The sequence below is a fragment of the Serinus canaria genome, chromosome 7 (genome assembly GCF_022539315.1).
Source record: "Serinus canaria isolate serCan28SL12 chromosome 7, serCan2020, whole genome shotgun sequence".
NCBI classification, from domain to species: domain Eukaryota; kingdom Metazoa; phylum Chordata; class Aves; order Passeriformes; family Fringillidae; genus Serinus; species Serinus canaria.
Window position 1 is genome coordinate 13,477,930 of NC_066321.1, and position 21,991 is coordinate 13,499,920.

General features: G+C 41.8%; 1 protein-coding gene across 1 annotated transcript in view; it reads left to right on the forward strand.

Moving 5' to 3' along the window:
- Positions 1-19,687: 19,687 nt before the first annotated feature.
- The window catches only part of GYPC (glycophorin C (Gerbich blood group)), a 28,890-nt gene continuing 26,586 nt past the window's right edge, over positions 19,688-21,991 (forward strand). The window contains exon 1 of the mRNA XM_009087860.4: positions 19,688-19,929. Within this exon, the coding sequence (XP_009086108.1) occupies positions 19,896-19,929 (34 nt within the window). The 5' untranslated portion in view covers positions 19,688-19,895. The remainder of the gene's footprint in view (positions 19,930-21,991) is intronic.

Below are 21,991 nucleotides of genomic sequence, written 5' to 3' on the forward strand. Positions count from 1 at the left end.
GGAAATTTCACTGTCAAGTTTCATACCACAAAAAACCCCCCAGTTTAGATACCTCCCTCTGCTCTCAGAAGAACATTTTCCTCATCCTACCCAGGTGTCCTGGTCATTTGGTAGGGTTTCCTCCTCAAGAATCACCTTTTTCCTTTTTTATTTCTCCTTTTTCCTAATTTTATATTTCAGAAGAAAGCAAAGAAAACACAACGGCATTGAGACTGCAGGACCTCTCCTTTAGTCCCCCAGTGGGACATTTATCCCAACATTCTTCCCTGGACTCCCCTTTTCTGCATCTTTGAAGGTTCTTTTAGCCCCAATAAACACCTTGTGTCCCAAAGCATGGATTTGTGGTGCTCTGGTGAAGCAGCAGGAAGATCTGCCCTGGCACTCAGGATATCCCTCCTCCCACTCAGGGCTGCTGAGAGCAGAGTGCTGTGCCATTCAACAGCTGTGGCAGAAGCAAGGCAAAGAGAAAAAGGAAGGTGTCAGAACCAGGGTTTTGCTGGAATGTATTTTCCTTCCTGGCGACCAGAGCTCCTCCTCCTCCGTTGTGTTTATGCAGGGCTGACTCAGCTCTGTGCACAAAGAACTGAAATCTCCCCCCATGAGACCTCGTGGTGAGCCACCCACCTACTCAGATGTGCATCCCAGGCTGCCTCAAAGTCTCCCATGTAGGAGAGAGACAAGTTGATTTTCTGTTTCTGGCCCTTGGGCTGAGAGGGTATCTGATGCTACCACACAGTGTCAGAGGGACACTCTGCTTCTCCCAGAGCACCTCTGACCCACGAGACGTCTTTGCCACAGAAGCTGAGGGCCTGAGCAATCTCTCTTCCCTTGCTGGTGACCAGAACTCTTGTTTTACAGCTGCTCACAGATAGTGTCTTATCTTTAATCCACAAAGGAGACTGTTTGAGCTGCATCTGGGAGTTGTGGAGATGAACAGATGTTTATCTGAGTCTTCCTCTTTCAGGATGCCTTAGCTCAGAGATGGGGGAAGGATGCAAAAGCTTTTGTTTGTTTTCTAATGTAAAAAAAAAAAAAAAAAAAGGCTCTGGGGGGGTTGAGAGACTTTAAAAAGAAGTAAGGAGGCTTAAGTGAATGTAAGGAGTTCTTATATTTTTCTTGAAAATAAGAAATCAGGAACTGAAAGAAGTGGAGCAGGGTGAAAAGAGTAATCAGATATGATAGGCAATAGAGAGAAGCAATGAACAAGACCAAAGCTAGGCATAAAAAAAAAAAAAAAAAAAGAAAGAAGTTATAGTTTTTCAAAATGGAAACACAGTTCTACATTCTTCAAGGCATTATTTCTTTGTGAAGGGAAATACCTAAACAGCAAACAGAAAACCAAGACATTGGGATATCTCCCTTGGGATATCTTCCAACAGATGGCTATGGGGCTCCATTAGAGGGCTGTTGTCCTGTATGGACAGGGACTCAGCTGTGCAGGATGCCCAGGGCATCCCTAGGAAGGGAGGATGCCCATCTTCTCACCCTGGGGTTTTGGCTCTCATACAGGCTGGGGTTCCAGAGCTGCACAGGGAAGAAATTGGGATGGCAAAATGGTAAGGACATTTTTGGCTGCCTGTCTTATTAGTTACCCAGGCATTGCTCTATCCTTCCTCTTGCTCTTCCTCAGGAGCAAAGCAGTGGCTGCCAAACTCTCCTTCCTGCCTCAGGACTGCAAAGCTCCTCTCAGAGAATCTAAGAGGAGACCAGGAAGCCAGTGCAAGTGTTAGGGATCCCAGGACATCATCCTGACCCCTTCCTTTCCTTTCCCATGGAAGTGATTCCAGCTGCTGCTTTTGTGTTTCAGCTTCAGGGTCTTTGTGTTTGGACCTCACCACGATAAAAATTAGGTCTTCAAGTACAAAGAAGAGAAGAGGAAGAGAGAAATACTAGCAATACCACCACCACCAACAACAATAATAATATCAATAATAATAATTTGGAATATGTTATATTGCAGAATTTTTCAGAGATAAGACAGCTGGCAATGGAAAAAAGGTCAGGAAAATATTCTGGTGTGCTTTTAAACACCAAGGCCTAAGATTGCCAGAGTTTTTCCCAGGGAAAAAAACTTTTTACTTCAGTTACATTGTGTTTTCTTCTCAATGCAAATAAAAAACCCCAGAGCTAATGCTGACATCAAGAGATTCTTCAAAACAAATGCTAATATGATGTCCCTCACTTCCCAGAGGCAGGCTTTAATTTTGAACAGAGTTTGTGAGTGTTCCCAGTTTCACCCCCTCAAACTCCAGAAGAAATTAATCCAAGCTACAGTCTGGAAAGACAAACACCCACTTTAAATTAAGGCTTTAAAATTAGTCTCTATGAGTACTCAAAAAGAAACAGAGGATTTGTATTATTGTGATTATATGACTTGAAACATAGCTGGAGAATCTAATCTAATATGCCACACTGCCTTGCAATGCTGAAGTCCATTAAACCAAATTAATTAACCAAGGGGAATAAATTAATTCCTTTTGATACTACCAAGTTTGAGAATAAGTGTTTGGAGTTGTTTTTAAACCTTCAAATGGGTAACTGAGAGAAATTACTTCTTTTAAACAAATTGAAATTTAAAAATATGCATGCTGAAAATCATGTTTTCTCTGTATTGGTCTAAGACTACTTCGGTTTCTTCCTCATGTTGTAATTTTTCCTACTATTATCTTTTTCCCTCTACCATTCCAGATGTTGGGGTAGAATATAAACACTATTTTTATTGCCTTGGCCCAAAGTAAGCCAAGGCAATAAAATGTTTAGAACAGAGCCTAGGTGTGAAAGCACCTAGGAAGCAGTGAACTAAGGAGCCCTTTTCTTCTCCATTAACACTGACTGATATAACACTACCTTTGCAGCATTTTGCTTCTGTTACTTCTTGTCTTGGCCCTGCAATCATGAAAAACAGAATCCTTCTATAAATTTGTATATTTGTGATAGTTTCTGAACTCTGTCTTTTCTTTAGGCCAAGGGCCTAAACCACCAATTTTTTTTTGACCAACATTCAATTACAGGTCATGTTTATTAGAGTAATGATCATTCACCCAGTCCTCCCTGCAGTTTTCAGTTGCTTCACATCTTTTCTGTAGTGTAGTATAGCAAGCTCTGCATTGCAGTTCATGTGAAGCCTTGCCAATATGGGGGATACCTCTGTTTATATGTTTGCTTTTCCCATATCATGAATATGACATGATTTGTTCAATTGTTATAACCCTTCATCTGTCTGAAGAACTATTCCTTATTCTTCACTTTGTCTTTGTGCTCTTGATTTTTGCTTTCTCATTTTGGCATGTCATTCTTTCTCTTTTTATGTTATGTCATTAGAGATTTTTCCCAACCATGTCACTGACATACCAGAATTAGTTTAGGTGGTTTAGATTAGTTTATATTAATTCTGGTATGTTAGTTAGAATTCTTATCTTCTTCTCTGGTGTCTTTGCAAGTGCGGCTACAGTTTTAATAAAAATAGATTCTATTGCACTAGGAAGGTTATTCAGGAAAATGTTAAAAGATCTGGGTGATACACCTGCAGAATTACAGGCAAAATGTTATTCTTTTTGAAGATGGGATCACTGAATCACTACATTTCTCTCCCTTGATATCCACTGGATATCAGTTTCATCACAGAAGCCTCCCTCTCTCCCTTCATTTTCTTTTCCTGTCTCACAAAGTCCCTGTGCGTCCCTTTCTCTCTCTCATGTTTTTTTCACAGCTGAGGACAGAGGATAGGAACAGGAAAATGCCCTGTGAGGTTTGACTGTTCAGTGTTTCTCACTGCCTGCCTGAGAGTCTGCTGGACCCCATTTCTCCTGTTCTTTGCTTTGCTGCTAAGCTGATACAAAGTGTGCAAAGCAGCATCTCACTTTTTCCTGGGGCCTGTTAAAATGCATTTTCTTGTTAAAGAACATAAACAGCTTCCTAGTATTGTCCCACCAATGATGAACCCAGTCATTTCCTTCTTCCTGGATGTACAAAATAATTTGTCCAGCCATGCCAGACTCCCCTTGTCTCATTATTCAGAGATTATGGGGACATGCTACTTGAGGGGGGGAACAAACCAAAAATCTAGTCCAGATATATTATTAAAATTGGGCAGAATAAAGAACACAAGTCTAGGCTGTTCAAAGGCACCTAATGCAGTAAAATCCCTTTTTTATTGTTGCGTGCCATTCACTAAGGTTTTATTGTGACTGATGTATTTTGTGTATATATACTTGCAAATCCTAGCTAACATTTCCAGACCACATTTAGACCATGTACTGCAGCACTTCATGCAGATTCAGCCCACCTTATTACATCTATTGCCAAAAAACAACCAGCAATATAAACACAGGTGATAAGAGTCTCAGATCTCAGATGAGAAGCACATCATCTAACTTGGAAAGTCTCCAGGGTTAGCATCCATATCTGAGGTTTTCTAGACTCCCCTTAGAGACAGTAACCCTAACCCTTAGAGACAGTAGACAGAAATAGGAATTCCTCAGTGGTGTTGGTCACAGCCCAAATTACATGTTTCAGAAAGACTAGATGAATCATGGCTTGCTAACACCTCTTGCTCTCCCTTAGTCATAAAATGCATCAATATGATTGGTATATACATCAATATCCAGACCCTTCCTCAGCCTCACTGCCCTTCTTTGGACCTGCTCCAACACCTGAGTGTCCTCCTTGTAGGGAGGGGCCCAAAACTGAACTCAGTGTCCAAGTCACATCTTGTCCTACTTTTCTTGCTGACCTGATGGGCATAAACACATCCCTGGACGTGTCACCATTCCCTGGAGGATGTATTAAGTGCTTAAGCCCCTTCCCTTCATGCTAAATGTCAGCAGAAGGGTAAGACCCAGCTGGATAATGTCAGATAACTCTGACTTTCAAAACTGGGTCACAGAGGACAAAACATTAATTATAAGTTCATTTGGCTAACTTTACTGTAAGAGGCAGCCTTCTGAGTTGCTCACTTTAGTTGGAGCAATGTTTTACCAGGAAAGTGAAGACATTTATCAGGCAAGGAAGAGTAAATCACTTGAAAGTAACATAAAGCATCTCTTTGAAGCCATAATACAGCATCCTTGGAAATTCAGGGTAGTGGACGTGACTTACACAGATTTCAGCAGGATTTAATACATTGTTGGCACGGGCAGGTGGAGAATGAGATCAGTGAAGGCAGAGAAAAGGGCTAGGAACTTGGTATGAAGAAATACAAAGATGTAACATTTAGGCATTGCAAGGACACAGAAATCATTGCTGGTAAACACAGCATAAGAATCTAAAGAAAGGAAGGGTCTGCCGTTATTTATCCATGCTTTTCTTGGGCTTGGTTCTGGATTGGTACAATAAATAGTAGCTCTGGAAATAATGAGATTTGGTCAGGATACACGGGGTCAGACCCTCAGTTTGGAGCAGTCAAATCTTAATTGTAGTAGCTGAAACAAAATATCACAAAATTGCAAATCATATTCACTTGCTGGGGAATAAAAAACTGATGAGGTCACAGATTTCCAAGATTTCAGAAAGCTGAAAAACAAACCCTCAATTGAGCAAAACCCCTCAATTTCTTTTAAAGGAACTGGGGGGGCTGTGAACGAGCACTACAATAACAACATCAGTGTATAGTACTCAGTATTTTTGTGTTACAGAATCCAGAACCATAACAGTGTCCAGCACAGAGCCAGGCTCAGTAACTAACAGCCCCAGGTATTTGAATTGATAGAGGGTGAACAGCCTCTGAAATAAAGAGAGGCCACAAAAAGCTCAGGAGAATAAATATGCTGAATAGAGGGAAGAAAACTGCCAGGTGATTTCACTATCATTTCAGACACCTTAAGAGAAAGTGCAGCTCTTTAGAGTGACCCAGCTGGTTTGTCTCTGAGAATCCTCCAAAACATTGGTCCTGCCTTTCATGGATCAGCTCCAAAAATAGAACGGGAAGGGAAGATCTGCTGTTTTTAAACAGGAAAAAACAGTGAGATGGTCTCACTTCCAAGGACAACCTGAAAGCAGGCAGCAAGCACTCAGCTTGCTTCTCCAAGCGGACAACACATCAGAGAGAGCAAAAGAGGCATAAAAGAAACTGCTGTCATTTTGGGACATGTTGTTTAGAAACATTTCCTTTCTGCCTGGACATTTAACATTGTTCTGTATGAAGTGGCTGCACATTCTGCAGTGCTAAGGGGCACAGACTCTTCAGCTTCTGTAAACTTTCATAGCTGCTAGCATGGTCTCAGCCAGCACAGTGGAAAAGTGTGACTGAAGACACGACCACTTTGCAGCCAGTCACGAGACACAAGTGGGCAGATTGCATCAGTCCTCAGCACTTGGAGGGGTTGAGCTGTGTGAAACAGGCTGAGGGAGGCTGGCTTCTCTTCTGGCCTTAGATTGTGACACCACAGGACAGAAAAGTGCCCCAGAACTGGGACTGGTCCCACTGTGAACGTGGTGTGTTGGACCCACACGTGCTGAAAAGTAGGAGGAATAGTTGGCTGGCTGGTGTGCAAATGCCACTATTTTTTACATGCAATAAGTGTGTAATTACACTCTCTTTGTTTCCACATTATATCCTAACTGACCTGTGTATCAGCAAACCTCACAGATATAATGATGAATTTCTGCCATAACCTTCCCCTCAAAGTTTTCAGTCATTTGGGATCTTGTTATTTTTTTCTTTTGCCTTCAGATATTTCTACACAGAGAGGAATTACAGGAATTTCCACATGTTTGGTATAGAATTATCTAGACATAAAAGTTTTAAAATTATGAAAAATATTCATCACAGCAAAAGGAGTAATAAAAGACAACTCAAAAGGCAAATTATGATTCAAGATTTTTGTCAAGGCAGTTTTTACTGCTACACTTAGATAAGCAATGGCATATCTATATATGAAAAACTATAGCAGGTTCCTCTGCATAAAGGAATAATAAAAACTGCCCAGACAGCAACAAAGCAGCCTTTTTCTAGTGAAAACATCCACCTGCACTAGCCTGGAGAATGAATACTAAGATTCATCATTGGCATTGCTGGTTTGGAGCCCTCCTTTCTGTCAAAAGGCTTTCAGTGGCAGTTCATCAGCACGGGCCTCCATCCTCTTCTTCATTGTCTCCCAAGGACATATTCCCTTTCTGAAGAAATGCACACAGACCTTTGAAGTCTAGTGGCAAATCATCAACTGCACTATGATTCAAGGAGTTTTCCAAGGGGGTACGACTTGTTTCCAGAGTCTGCAGCCCCATCTCAAGGCATACAGACACACTTTGATACCAGCTCCTTCCAAAAACTTCAGTGGAATCGCGCATCTTATAATTCAAACTGAGGAGATTTAGGGACAGGTGCCCTCAGCTTTTAAACCAGATGCCTCACAAATAGCATTCAGATGTTAGAAAACCCAGGGACTCCAGAGGACTTCATAAAGCATAAAAGGAAAAAACATTAATACAGTGTTTGGAGAAAACTGGTGTCAAAAAAAGAGTAGATATTAAAAGCAAACATGGAAAAGAAATAAGAGTTGTTTTGAAGAGCTGCTACACTGCTAAGCATTGGGAAGCTGTGAAACCTCCTCAGTCATTGTTGTTGCTTCATTTTCCTACATTGTTACTCATATCCAACCTATTATAGTGATTTAATTTTACTTTATTGCACTGCTTTTCCAGCCCTTCTAATGAGATAAACATTTCTGACAGTGTTGAAAATTGAGGTGACAACAATATTCAAGACAGACCAGACACAGAATATGAAGTACACATATTATGAAGTTAAAAACAAGAATGAGGAGGGGGAAAAAGAAGTATATTTTGCATTCCTTGGAGTCAGACCAGGGAATAAGGACTCCAGTTCTCACTGCTGAGAAGCATTTGAGGCAGCGGGGAGTTGGCTCAGTGCATGACTATCCATAAATTTGGCTCCAACACAAAACTGGCTTTCTGATTACATTAAACAAGAGGATGGATGCCTTTGTGGTTCATGTCCTTGAACTTTGTTCAGGAGGATGACCACACTGAACCTCCTGGTCGACCTTTTACAGGGCACATAGAAGAGGCCTGCTTTGTGTGAGGAGGGCATGTCATAAAAAGCTCATTTATTTAGTAGAGCTACGTCCAGCAGCAATAGGAGTGCAGAGCTCTGCCAGAGCTGCTTTCCTTTCCAGAACTCCCCACGGTATTGGCACACCTACCCTGGTTGCTAAACACTGAAGGACAGAGACAGATAGATCATCTCATTCAGAGGTAGCTTTAGTACACTCCTACACTGAACAGAAACAATCTCTGTCTTTTCCTCCTTTGCCTGTTTCTAAAAGGAGAATTTCTTCTCCATTTGTTTTTCTTCCCCTTTCCATATTCCAAATCAGTTTACAACAATACACATGCTAAAATACTTTAACTGCTACTATTTTTTATCTTTTTTCCTTCTACTAAATCTCCTACTTCTCACTTTCAGGCACCAAACCATCCCTGACCCCCTTGATTGCCACATGTTTTGTCAAAACAGCCTTTGCTGGTAACACCACATCCTTCCGAGAGCGTTTTGGGAAAGGAACAACAAGCAGGTTATTTTTGGTAGAGCACATTTCGTCACACCGGGGAAGAAGAGGTTACACTGCAAGGACAAATATTTCATGATTTCCAGGGGACACCAATCTGCTTAGGAGCTGTGAGTGCAGGTGCAAAGAGAGCTCATGGCATCATCCATGGCAGGGTAGCAGAGAGAGCCTGCAGTGAATGACTGAACAGTGAGAAACTTCGATGACTTGGGCACAAGCTGAGAAAAGTAGTAGTCCTGAAATCGTGGAATAAAGTAGAAAACAATGTATCTTCCTTCTCAATTGTTCTCTCTGGGTAATTTCTAAGTATCCTGAATACCAGGTCAGAAGCTCTTTTATTTACAAGTGAGTCCCTAATGCTTTACATTAGCAGAGAATTTGGCCCTCTCTTTCACATGGGATGGGTGATATTAAATCTAACACCTCATATCACTCTTTGTTGCACAGTGATAAATCTGAAGTTACTCTACTCTTGAGCTTAGAGTACTGAGTGCAAATCCAACAGGTTTGTCCCACTTTCACAGGGAGATTATGGAAAACAAGCTGTGCTCTGGTGCATTAAGAACAGGTGAAAAATACCGCAAAATTACTAACTTTGGACATAAATTATTTGGATTATACAAATGTAATAAATTAATATTTTCAAAGGCAATGAGAGAAGAGTTAATACACTCTGCCTGGAATTGCAATCTATTTTCTTTTCCCAGTAGAAGCTGCCCTGGACCTGATAAGCCAGCTGCTGTCTGATATATGTCTCCTGCCTCCCCATATGCTTCCTGTATATGCTTACATATCACTTTGCAGTCAGCCAGCAGCTTGAAAATGTCACAGTGATAGCTTCCTTGGTGACACCCCGCACCCTCTGTGCTCGTGACTGAATGTGTAGGTCCCAAATCTACTCATATGCACAAAAAGCAGAACAAAGAGGGTGGTTTACAGTGAGATTCTTGAGCAGAGCTACAGCAGTGAGCTCTGGAGTGAGATGGTTTTACCTGCCTGGGGCCTGTAGGGACAGAGGAGACATCAGGATCGTGTTGTTGGATACTCTGCCCTTTACAGGCCATAGATTTTCACTGGCTCATTCACAGATTAATATCTTCAAGGCCACTCTGGCCACAGAATGATATTGAACTAATAGCTTATGTTCATAAATCTTTCAGGAAGGTGTCTGTAAGATTTCAAGAAATAGAAAAATTCACCCTTTTTCTCAGTGCTTTCTTCCAAATCTTGATTGCTAAAAAATTCTCTCTTTTTTGTCACTTGCATTGTAACAGAGTAATTGCACAATTGTTAACACTCATTAAAATTTACTCCACTAGATTAAAAACCTCTTTTAGTACCTGATTTTTGCTTCTCATTGAGATCCTGGTGAGCAATAAACACATTGCTTCTTTCTGATAAGGTAAACACAGGCGTTTCTGCAGCAAGACCTTGGCCTTGCATGAATCATGAGCCCAATATACTTTGAGATATTTATCTTCCATGCTTTAAGGATGGAAAAGAGAGAGGTCTTCCATGCTGTTGCTTCAAATGTAGACAAGACCACAGAAGTTAGCTCAAGCCACCAGTTTCCAGAATAAGTGAGGTTGGCCGTGGGTTGTCCATCACAGACTTTTCACCAAGAACTGCAGCTGATGAGACATTTTCGTAGGAGTGGAAAGACACATTCAGTTTTAGGGAGTCAAACAGCCTAGCCAGGAATTTCAGCCAGTATATTAAAGGGAGCTAAATTCCCTGTACAGGCAACAGAGGAAAATTAAATACACCAAAAGGCAAGTCAGTGAGCCTAAGAGACAAAATCTGTGCTCTCCTTCAGCAGGTAACCTCTGTTTCTCCATGGGGTGATCAGAGCCTCTGACGCTCAGTGGGTTCCCACATGGACCTCCCAGACTGGAAACAGGGGGGCTCAGGGAAACTCCAAATATGAATCCAAGGAAATCCTGTGTAGCAAACATTCTACCTTCACAATGATTAATGCACTATTCAAAACAGCTGCCTGGTTGTGGAAAAATCAGGGAAGAATGAGCTCTGACCACAGCACTATGCCATGACCCCAGTGGAAGGTTAACTTCTCAGCAGAGTTATCAATCTATCTGTGGCAAAAACATCAGTTAAGAGTAAAGTGGACATGACCTTAATTCTCATTGTACTTGTGCATATTTACAAGGAGACAGACCACACTGCTAAAATTTTTATTCTGACATAAATTTTTTTACTTTATTTATGTCAAAGTAATGTGATTTCTTAACAGAGATGAGCCCTTTATAGCTCAATATTGTAGGTATATTTCTCTTTATAGATAATATTTGCCGTGCAAGATGTTTGAAAATCTTTTCTTTTTCCCTAGTGATCAAAAAATTCAGCCTTTCCAACCTTTTCTGGCAGTACATTTTAGATGATGTTTTGTTCCTCTGAGGAATCCAAATAATAGGTCTCTGCCAGAAAACAGCAATTTTGCAATATCAGCACACTGGCAGAGTACATAGAATTGTTAGAAACACATAATCACAAAATCCCAGAATGGTTGGAAGAGACCTCTGAAGATCATCCAGTCCAAGCTCCCTGCCAAGGCAAGGGTCACCTAGAGCAGATTCCACAGGACCTCATCCAGGTGGGTTTTGAATGTCTCCAGAGAAGGAGGCTTCACAACCTCCCTAAGCAGCCCGTTCCAGTGCTTTTCCACCTCCAATGTAAGGAAGTTCTTCCTCATGTAGTGGTGGAACTTGCTTGCTTGTGTTTCAGTTCATGGTCATTGCTCCTCATGCTGTCACTGGTCACCACTGAAAAGATCTGGCACCATTCTCTTGACACCCAATTCTGAGATATTTATATGTATTTATGAGGTCCCTTCTCCTCTTCTCCAGACTAAACAGGCCCATCTCCTACAGCCTCTCCTCTGACCCCACACTGGAGTAGGAGTGAGAAGCCCTGAGGAGGAAGGAGCAGCAGTGATAGCATTGATGGTCTGACACCATTCCCTGTCCCCCTGTGCCACTGGTGGGGAAGAGGGAGGAAAAATCTGAAGTGAAGCTATGCCCTGGGAATAAGGGTGGTGTGGGCAGAAGGTGGTTTAAGACTTGGTTTTCTTTCTTACTATGCTACTCTGATTTGATTAGCAAGAATCTATTTTTTTTTCTCCAAAGGGAGGTCTGTTTTGCCCATGACAGTAACTGATGAGTGATCCTTCCCTGCCCTTTTCTTGATGCATAAACCTTCCATTATATTTTCTCTCCTCCTACCAGCTGAGGAGGGGAGGGCTGGATCAGGTTTGCTGGGCACCTGGAGTCCACCCAGGGCTAACCCACCACAGCAGGACACTTCAGAGGACATCTGAGAATTCGTCTTTGAAGTTAAAAAAAGCAGAAGATTGTGGCAGGCGAAAATTCAAATGGTGGAATATTGATAGAGAGTGTTCATTAACACAGAGTGTTTATTCGTGCTACATAGTGCATGTAATCAGTTACACTCACTAAATTAGGATTTGATTGCCCACTGCTCCAAAGCATACCAGCACTTTCACATCGTAAAGACAGGACTTTGCCCATTTGTATTTGCTAAGTACAAGCAGAATGGCCTCTGGGAGGAGCACAAAACAGTACCAGAATAGAAATAGCAAATTTAAATATTCGTAGAAATGCTACAACATCCTTTATGCCTGGATCTCAGCAAAGTAGGGTGTTGGCTTTTTCTTAGGGGAGAGAGAAAACTTTTGAATGTGATGTAGTCCATTGCACCTAATTTTAGCCAGAGAATGAATAATCTTCTGGAAACTGCTATCTCTTCCTTTGACTCCAGAGGGTATGCAGAAGACTAGGATAGATTATGTGACTAATATTTCAAACACAAAATTTGCATAAAATGACACAAACCCCTTATCTTTAGAAAGTTTCTTCAATAGACTGCCTCATCGTAGAGTCTAATTAGGAAATTTAATTTGGGTGATGCTGTAGAGGAAGAGTCCATATATGAATATTTATAGGAAGCCTTCAGTAATCAGAAAAATCTTTCAGCATGCTTTGAACTTGTAACAAGACCTAAACATGTGCTTAAAATTTAGAGGAATCTTTGTGTTTTCTTAAATCTTGGTAGCCATAAGGGCATTCTTCAGTGCTTCCCCAATAAAGTTTGAGCTCCCAGAGATGAATCAGCAGTGTAGCACTGTGCTACACAGCATTACTCCAGCTCTTATTCAAATGTTTGAAGAACCTGACAAGATCCAGGGATCCTAAAGATTTCTGAACTAATTTTTTTCTCAAGACTTCCTGGTATAAACCAATTCCATTCCTGAACTCTCCCTGTAACACTGTTTTCAGCCTGACTTCACAACAGAGAATTCATATTTATCTACCTCACAGAGAAAAGATATGTTTAGATTATTCAGATATTTTCCCTGTAGTTATGTTTATTGTTCTGAATTATAACTTCCTGGCCAGCTCTTTGATTTAATAAGGAACAAAAGTATTTCCAAATAAAGCATTGCGTATTTCATAGTGAAGTATATATATTTATCTCAGTTCAGTTTGCTTGTAGCTCACTTCAAGAAAGGAGTAATTTCTATGCATTGTCTTTCAGCATCTCATGCAGTTTAATGCTTACCATGTCTAACAGGACCACAAGGACAATAAAAGGTAGATCTGTGTGAGTGTCACCGAATTGACAACTGAAATCTTCAACCACGTTTGTACATGTCATTGAAATAAGGTTCAAGGAAGTCCATGACATTGTGCCCAGAGGGAAACCATTGTGCCCATTTGGACTCTGCATGAAATGAAAACAAAACTCATTGTGCAATTTTGCCAGCGAAAGCATTCATTGTGTGTCCCAGTGCCCGAGTCGCTGTGAGCGTGAGCTGTTGCAGTTGGGCTAGCTGCCATCCCAGCATGTGCAGTTTGAGATTTTTTAGTGTTGTTTTGTTTCTTTCAGCTGTATATTCTCCTGCTGAACATCAAAAATCTTGAACTAGTGCCAATCAGATACAGCTGAATTGCCTTTACTGCAGTAAGAAAAATTATCAGCATGCAATTTATTATTAGAACAGACCATTCTAAACTTTTACTTCCATCACAGCAGACAGCTATATCCATTTTTGTATAAAAACTCACTCAGCACAAATAAAAGGAACAGCAGATTAGCTAGCTTTAAAACCATATCCTATTTTCAGCTGGACTCACTGGAGAGTGGACCTCAAGGACAGCCATGTCCAGGGCATTTAGTTGCACTTGGGGAGCTCTTTCTCTCCCACACCCTGTATAAGACCAATAAAAACTTTTCAGGGGCTTAGGAACCTCACTTCAGCGAGATTAATGTTTTATTATTTGAGAGAACTGCAACCACCCATTTAGCAGGGGTAAGCAGAAAACAAAACATTATTTCTACTGTAGCTGTAAGTTTACCCCAGGGCTCCATGGATCCTACACCAATGCTGTTTTAGGAGCAAAACCAACAAACAAACAAAAACGCCACCAAAACAAACTAACAAAAAAAGCCAAACCAACACTACCAGCATAAAAGTATTGATGCTCTGCATGCAGGATACGATAACCACTTGCCACTTTGGGAATTATCTCCAAGAGCCTAAGGATTTGCAAGTGTTAGAGTCAGGAAGCAGAGGAGAACACACCCTGAGGGAACTTGAGAGGACTAAGGTCTGTTCTAATCTCTTGTAAGGCCTTTCTTCCCCTCACCCCCCCCCCCCACCCCAACAGGGCCAAGTTATTTGTGGGATTCTGATGAACTCCATTAGGATTGCAGACTGCATCTTCTAGTTATTTAACTAATCACTTAACAAAGGAGGCAACCTAGGTCAGTAAACACAAACAAGCTGCAAAACTAAAGAAAAATTATTGAAGTTTAAGCTTCTTTTAAAGAAAAAGCAACTCAAGTCACATTATTTATGAGAAAAATGAAGTTCACCCTCCCTTGAGCTAATAATTTTGCAGAGTTATTTTTAAAGTAGTGATAGGAGCAGTGCTAAGCAACAGGGTCTTGGGGTCATCACACACATCCTCATGGAGCCCTAGTTTCATTCAGTGTAACTGTGACTGTACCACATGCCAGCTTTTGGCCCAGATAGTGGGTTGAAGCAGTAAACTTCACTGAAGTATCTCTGAAGAGAAGCACAAGACCCTTGCTCTTGCACTTATAGAAGAAGTACATGCAGGCTAAAAGAGCAAATGCCTCAGTGTTCTTATACTTGAGGAAATACCATCAGCCAATCTAGCTGAGTCTGTTTGGCTAAGTGTTGCTGAAAGGGGGGAAGTAGACTCAGGAATGGACTTTAAGCACACACCCTTATCCAACACCTTTGTTGGATGTAACCCAGTTACTGCTTTGGCCAAAGCATTCACACTGTGATTAGAAAGATCTCTGCTTTGGACGTATCAGATTTTTTGTAAAGATTTTCAGTCAAACTGAAGGTTCAACTACACCAGTTCCTACAGGAATTATGACTTTCAGCATTTAAATCTTCTTTGTGTGAGCAAGTCTTCCCTTTTGTTTTAAACTGCAGAATGATTCACTTTACTCATCATTCTGTTCCTTTGTTATGAGAAATCCATGTGCCAAAGCCTGCTTTGATTTCTTAACTCAGCAAGAGCTGATAGTATGATTCACCCTCTCCAAATCTACCCAGATGACATTCCCACTGTTCCAAATATGCACTATCAAACTGCATATCAACATCCTGTTGACTGGTCTAGAGTGTGAGCAGATGTGCTTTCCAGTGGGGTTGGAAATTAGACTGGGGAGGAGACAGTGGCTCTAAGACATTCTGTGTGACCTTTGGACATGATGACACTATAGAGTTACAGAGACTCTGCACCACTGTCTCCTGAACTCCTGACCTTACACATTGTTCTTCTGTGGTGTCATTAAATGAACCACAGTTCATGGAAAGCCAAGCACCAGGCCACAGGGAAGATGTAGAGTCTCCTTATATTTCCATTTCACAGAGAGATGGCACATTTTGAGACCTTTTTGCTTTGTAGTGACACTGGATGTTCCCCTGAGTATAGACACAAATGGAAAAGAGTTTGGCCCAAATAAACTAACAGATTAAGTGGGAACCTTAAACACAAACAGGCACACTGCATCCTTTATCTGCAAATTGTGCAATATGCATTCCAGGGATAAGGATATATTCCAAAGGTTCAAGCAGAAGTCAGGGGAGTGGTAAAAATAAAGACAAATGCTTGGGATGCAAAGTAGGATGGAGAGTTGATCTCTTATCTCCAGGGTAAACTCTTCTCTTCTGCCTTGCATGAGGGTCAAGAACTAGTTCAGTGTTATGAATGCAGGCAGAAAATTCTTCCTCTGTGTTCCAAGGATTTCACAATCTTGTTGCACTTAAAGTCACAGGCTGCATAGGCACCACATAAAACATGAGTTATACCAGCATCACAGTCCATCCTGGGTAATAAGTCTATATTGATCCCTTTTGCATCACAAAAGTTTCATTCTCCATGACTTTACACTAGATCTGAGATGGTCCACACAGTCTATGGCAAATATTCCTTGCCCTTTCAGCACAAAAATAAATGGGAAACAGAAAGAAAACAAGGTGGGGGGACTACCCCACACACAAGGTAAGAAATAAATAAACTCTTATTCCCTACAGAGATGGACAGGAAGATAATCAGTAGAAAACAGTATTTCCTGGGATGTCCAAGGCCAATTTTTCCCTATGAAGAATCCCTCCTTCAGGATTCAGCCTAGCAGTTAAATCTCTCCTTGTGCTTGACCTGCACAAAGCCTTCAAAATTTGGGATTCCACCCAACCTCACCCAGCTCAGCAGCTTGGCATGTTTAAGACAGCCTTAGTGTGTAGCTAGCAAAGGAGAGGAGGAAGCCACACCACCTCTGCTGCCAGCTGGCCAGGTGACCATGGCATGCAGCCCTGTGGCACACTGAGCCCCTGGTTCATCTGAATGTGCCCACCAGTGCTGCCACAAGGCCCATCTTGAACTCACAGCCAGGCACAACTGCTGCTACATCCTCTCCTCAAATGGCCAGGTGATGGATCCAAGCACCTTCTCTGGAGCTTGCAGGCTGTGCAGGGTGGGCAGTGAAGGACATTACTGATAGCTTTCCACTCAGCCCCTTTCAATCTTGCCATTGCCTTTACAGGATGAGATCACAGATTTTGCATTACCTTTTGCCATGAAAAACCATCAGAGAGAGGGATTTCTAGTGTGATGTCCTGTTGTTGCAAAGCATAACTTCCTGGAGAGAGCCTCCTTCCTTTGCTTTATTTATTTATTTTCCTCCGAGTGCAGCCTAAACCCTCCCTTCCTGTTGGGAACAACAGCTGCAGCATGCAGCATCAGCTTGCCAAGCCTGAATGACTGTGGAATATCATTTATCTTGGAGCAAGATAGCATCAAAGAGAACAACTATGTGGGCCTGACCATGCATTCACTACATAGCTGTGCTTAGGAGGAGTAGGATAAATTGCAGTATCAGAGGCAAAAGAGGTCCCACTTCTGAGCTAACACTCTTGGACCTGGAAGTACTGTCACATCTGAAAGCACTACTGAGAAAAAAAAAGGGAATTTTCATTTCCTTACACAGAAAAAGATTCTTTCAAAGGCTGGAGATGCAAAAGTATTCACCAGGGCAAGAAAGCAATATTTCTGTAGGTTAATGGGAACACCATGGCCTCGAGATCAAGTAATCGACTGATGAAAACCACAGAGCTGACACAGATTTCCTAACATACCTGTATTATTCCACAGACCTGGTGAATCCTGTATGAATGCCACAATCCTTAGATAAAAATTACTTTCAGATACCTTTCTGTTATCTTCTCCTTTTAACACTTTTGGGGAGCTTTTGGCTTTTTGCCAGAAGCAACTGCTATTTAAAGATTAGGAGAGAGTTCAGTCAAATTGAAAATTAGTGATTATTCACACATTTTCCCCACCAGCACTCTACTCCTATCTTTTGCTCTGGGTTCCTTTGTTGCCTCCTGCCCCACGTGATCAGTTGGCTGAGAGCACTGAGATGCTTTTTGTTCAGTGCCCAGTCTCAAGGCTCCCGTGGAAGCATGCTGGGCTGCATGGTGCTTCCCTTGACAACATCACATATTTCCCATAAATGATGAGTGGAAAAGGTCAGGCAGGTCTCTTTAATGGCCTGCTTGAGAGCAAACAGCCTTGGGAAATGGCTCTCTGATTTCTGGGAACCCCAGTCTATTCAATAAGCAAAGAAAGAAGTCCCAAGAAAAGTGAAGATAACAACACGTTAAAGGAGACTTTCCCATGTGAGTTTGCATCTGCCAGAATCCTCCTACATAACTTGGGTATAACTCTTCCAGTGATTTTGGTGGGGGGAGAGCAGCTGTAATAAGAACACAGACAGATGCAGGAAGTGTTGCACAGATGCAGAGGGGTTGAGCACCAGGATCTAACAGTGCATGCTGTCTTGAATATTTGGCCACAAAAGTCCTAAGACAGTCCAGACCACTGGCTGTAACATAAGGCCATCACAGCCACCATCCTTCACATCACCTGCAGCAGCTAGGGAATCTCTTCTCAATAGAAGATCTGAAATTCCTTAGGGATCACAGAATCACAGAACCATACAATGGTTCAGATTAGATCATCTAGTTACAACGCTCCTGACTAGGTTGCTCCAAGGCCACCCAACTGTCCTTGATCATGATGATGAAAGATTTAAATGTAAAAACTTCACATGACAATTCTCATGCCTCAGATCAGAAAGCCCCTATTTTACCTGTGCACATTGAGTTTCTCACACAGAAGAAGCAGTAATAAAAAACATACCCATCAGTATTTTCATAGAGAATCTATCAAGTGTAAATGAATGTCACGCTGTGGAGCTGAAGCCAGTGCAGCAACGTCAGGAGTTTTTCCTATTATTTCCCTGTCTTTGTTTTGTGCCTTGCTTTGCTCGATCACTAAATGTTCCAGAGATCTCTACCACAAGCCCAGAGTGTGGAAATGCTGACTGAAGTAATTTACTGCATCCATGTTCACAAACAAGCTGTTAGTTGCTGTTGGCATGTAAATAAGTCACTGTTCTTTCCATCCTATAGCTGTTAAATAAACATTGTGAGCCAAGTTCACGGCACTGATTTCTTGTAGGAGGTCACTGAGATGATTTCACAGAAATATCCTGTGACAATTTTGCAAAACAGGATGGTCCCAGCCTGAATTTCATTACTTTGTTTTTTTCCACTTCCATCCCAATGGTGACTGTGTTTCTGCTGTCACAGGCAGGCTGTTAATTCATCCTGACTCCATAACAGACACCAGGAAAGTGGAAAATTTGTCCACTCTCCTTAGTGTTTAAGGCATATGCATTAAAATTTGCTTGTATTCTGGTATAACCTAGAAGTCCTAGTCCATGTCAGCTACAGACAGGCTGTGTATGCACACTTACAGCGACTACATGCCACTGACTGCAGCACAGCACGCAGACAGCCAAACAGATAGCTTTAAATGGCAGCTACATAAACAAGGCAGCTGGCACCCTAGTCCAGGCTGAAAAACTCACCGTGGAGTATGCAAATTACCCTCTGCAGCCCAATAAATACATCTTATTTACAAATAACACCTGCCTGTACATTAAAATTAAAATACCAAGACTAGGGAGAAAGCAGGCATCTCATCTTTATTCTCCCAATGGCAAACTGGAGCAGAGATTAAGTATTTTGCCAAAGGTGCCATAGGAAACCTGTGTCAGAGCCATGACTGGAGTTACTTGTGCTTCAGCCACAGGTTCCTCCTTGTTTTGAGCACAGTATAGATTCATGGTACATGCTGACATAACTACTTTGACCCAGTAAATGCCATCCTCAATTTTCACCTGTTAAAAGGACAGAATCAGCCAGACTGCAAGGGTGAAGGGGGATGGTGAGCAACAAAATTTGAAAGCCCTACTTTCAACCTTACCAACTAAAAGTAGACATTTTAGGAAAAGGAGTCAGCAGCAAGTTTTGCACTTAAAAGAAATAACATCGACGGCAGTGGATAGGGGCTTGGGAAGTGGATTTAATAGGTGTGTCTAGATTTGGCTAAGAATGAAAAGAGCATTTTCTTTCCACTGGTTGCTGGCTAATAAAAGCAGAGGGGTGGAATGCATCCAACTTGCAAAACTTGAATACAGTTACTGCTATCTGCAAATGGGTGCCCCTCCCCGCTCATGTGAGCTACACAGCAAAAGAGAATGACACATGTGCTGTTTCCTTTTCCAGTTGTAGAGGGGTCAGGAGCCAGGCAAGGAGAGCCCGAACAAGAGGAGCATTTTCCTGGGTCCTTCCAGCTGTTCTGTTCAATCCCGCCGTCAGTTCTGAGCAGGGAAGAGAGACTGTCAACACAAATAAGGCATTTTTCAGAGGCGTAAATTATGAGTTCCCCAAACAATGCGACATCTCAACCACGTGAGTACCCTCACCCCCCTCCCCCCTTACAATAAGAGTGGATTTATCAGCTCCTCGCTTAAGGAACAGATTGTCTAATGCATTTCGTATGGGGGTGGAAAAAAAATAAGGAATGCCTGAGACTAATCCTGACGGAAAAAAAGTTGTGAAGAAGCTGTTTTCTTTCTTAATTCTTTGTGTTCGTGTGTGCGCGTGTGCGAGGGAAGAACTGAAAGAGGCTCTGCAAACTCTGGCTCCTGGATAGGACCAAGCGAAGTTAGCAACGTTTCCGCCTAAACCCCAGCTTAGAAAAGTTTCATTTGCACGTTTTTCCCTCCCCCCGCCTTCAGGAGTGAAGCTAAAGAGCATTTTGAAAGCGTGCTGACGCCTTTCTAAGACAGCAATGGTGCTGCCCAGCCTGCGCTCAGAGTCTCGAGCTGTCCGTGTGTAACGTGAGACTCCAGCCACAAACTGACAGTCTATATTTAAAGCCACAATGTGTTTCTGCTCCTGGAAATTTAGAAACACGGGCTTAAGGACGAGCAAATTGGTTTTTCAGCGAGAGAGGGTACAGGAGGGCAAGTCCTCTGTTTGCGTAACTCTGCATATTTCAGTAAATTTTAAAAGAGAGAGTTTGGCCCGAACGGTCAAGTGAGCGCAGAGGCTCAGCTGCACTATGCTAGTGTTCACTCTGGGACAGTCTGGAAAAGAAAGGTGAAGGAAAGGGTGGATTATGATTTGATAACCTGTGAAAAACTCTTGAGTTTTTGGTGCTGCAATATATATATATTTTTTCTTATGGCTTTAGTTTGATCTTTCTTGTTTTAATTCAAGAAAGTACGTTTGTTTTATTTTTAATAAATGAACTGCCTGTAGCAGAATTGTTTATCATACCATGGCATCAATAATGAAGGCAGAAAGTACAGACAGCACTGCTGGGAGCAGCCTGCAATTCAGGGTTTGATCCAGATGCTGCTGTAAGAATATTTGTTCTGTGTGGCTGTAGATACTGACAATGTTTCCCAAGCTTTGAATGAGGCAGGCTGATCCAGCAGAAAAGACACAGCAAGCAGAATCTCTGGAATCCAAACCAGCAATTTCTAGTAACCCTTTAGTCCTTTTTGCAGATTCTAACCAACAAGAAAGATTTGATATTACCTTTATATTTTATTCTACTTCATTCTGCAGTTTAGAATATTACAGCTTGTTTTCTATTGCAGCTTGTTTTCCGTTATAGCCAGGAAAGATACAAGCAGGCTAACTCAACATCCTGAGAGCTTGGGTTTGGCACAGCTTGTGTAAATTACTGCCATTGGAGCTCTCCAAGCATGTCCAGGAGGGTGGTCATGACTCACTGAGGTTCTTCATGTGTATTGTGAAATATCAACAAGGGTCCAGACCCAATCTTGTATATTTAGTGACAGGCTTGGCCAAGTGACTCATCCAGGACCAGCTCTATGGTTCTGAGTACAATACAAACAGCCTCTCTGGCAGACCCAGGTTGTCAGACCTCACAGAAAGCCCTAGGGGGAAACCGGATGAAGAGTTAGTGCCCCATGGGGCCTTTTGTCTGCTCATAATGAAAATAGACAGATGCATCAGGTTCTCCTGGGTTTTCTTCCAAAATGTGGGCAGGGATTCTCAGCTTGAACTATTTTAAGATCATATGATTCTCTCCATGAAAATAAATTGCTTGCAATCCAGCTAGGAGTATTCTGGCTGGAAAATAGTCATAATATATTGTCTTTGGTTGGGTGTTCTGGTTTTGTTTTCTTGTATTGGTTTGGCTTTTTTAATTAGATGGATAAAATTTATTGATTAGGAACAAAAGTTAAAGGGAAGTCTGATAATACCATATTTCTGTATAATGCATGTTTGGTGCATTGATAATGGTTGAAGTTTTGAGGGAAGGTCTTTGGGAAAAGGGTCTAATTTCCTAGTAAAATTCCTGCTAATTTTGCAAGAAACAAGACAAGAAACAATTGAAAGTTGAGTGTATTGACAGGCACTGCGCAGCATGGACAGCAGATGTTTGCCAGAGAAGCAGAATAATTGGGAAAACAAATTTGCTTCATAGCCACAG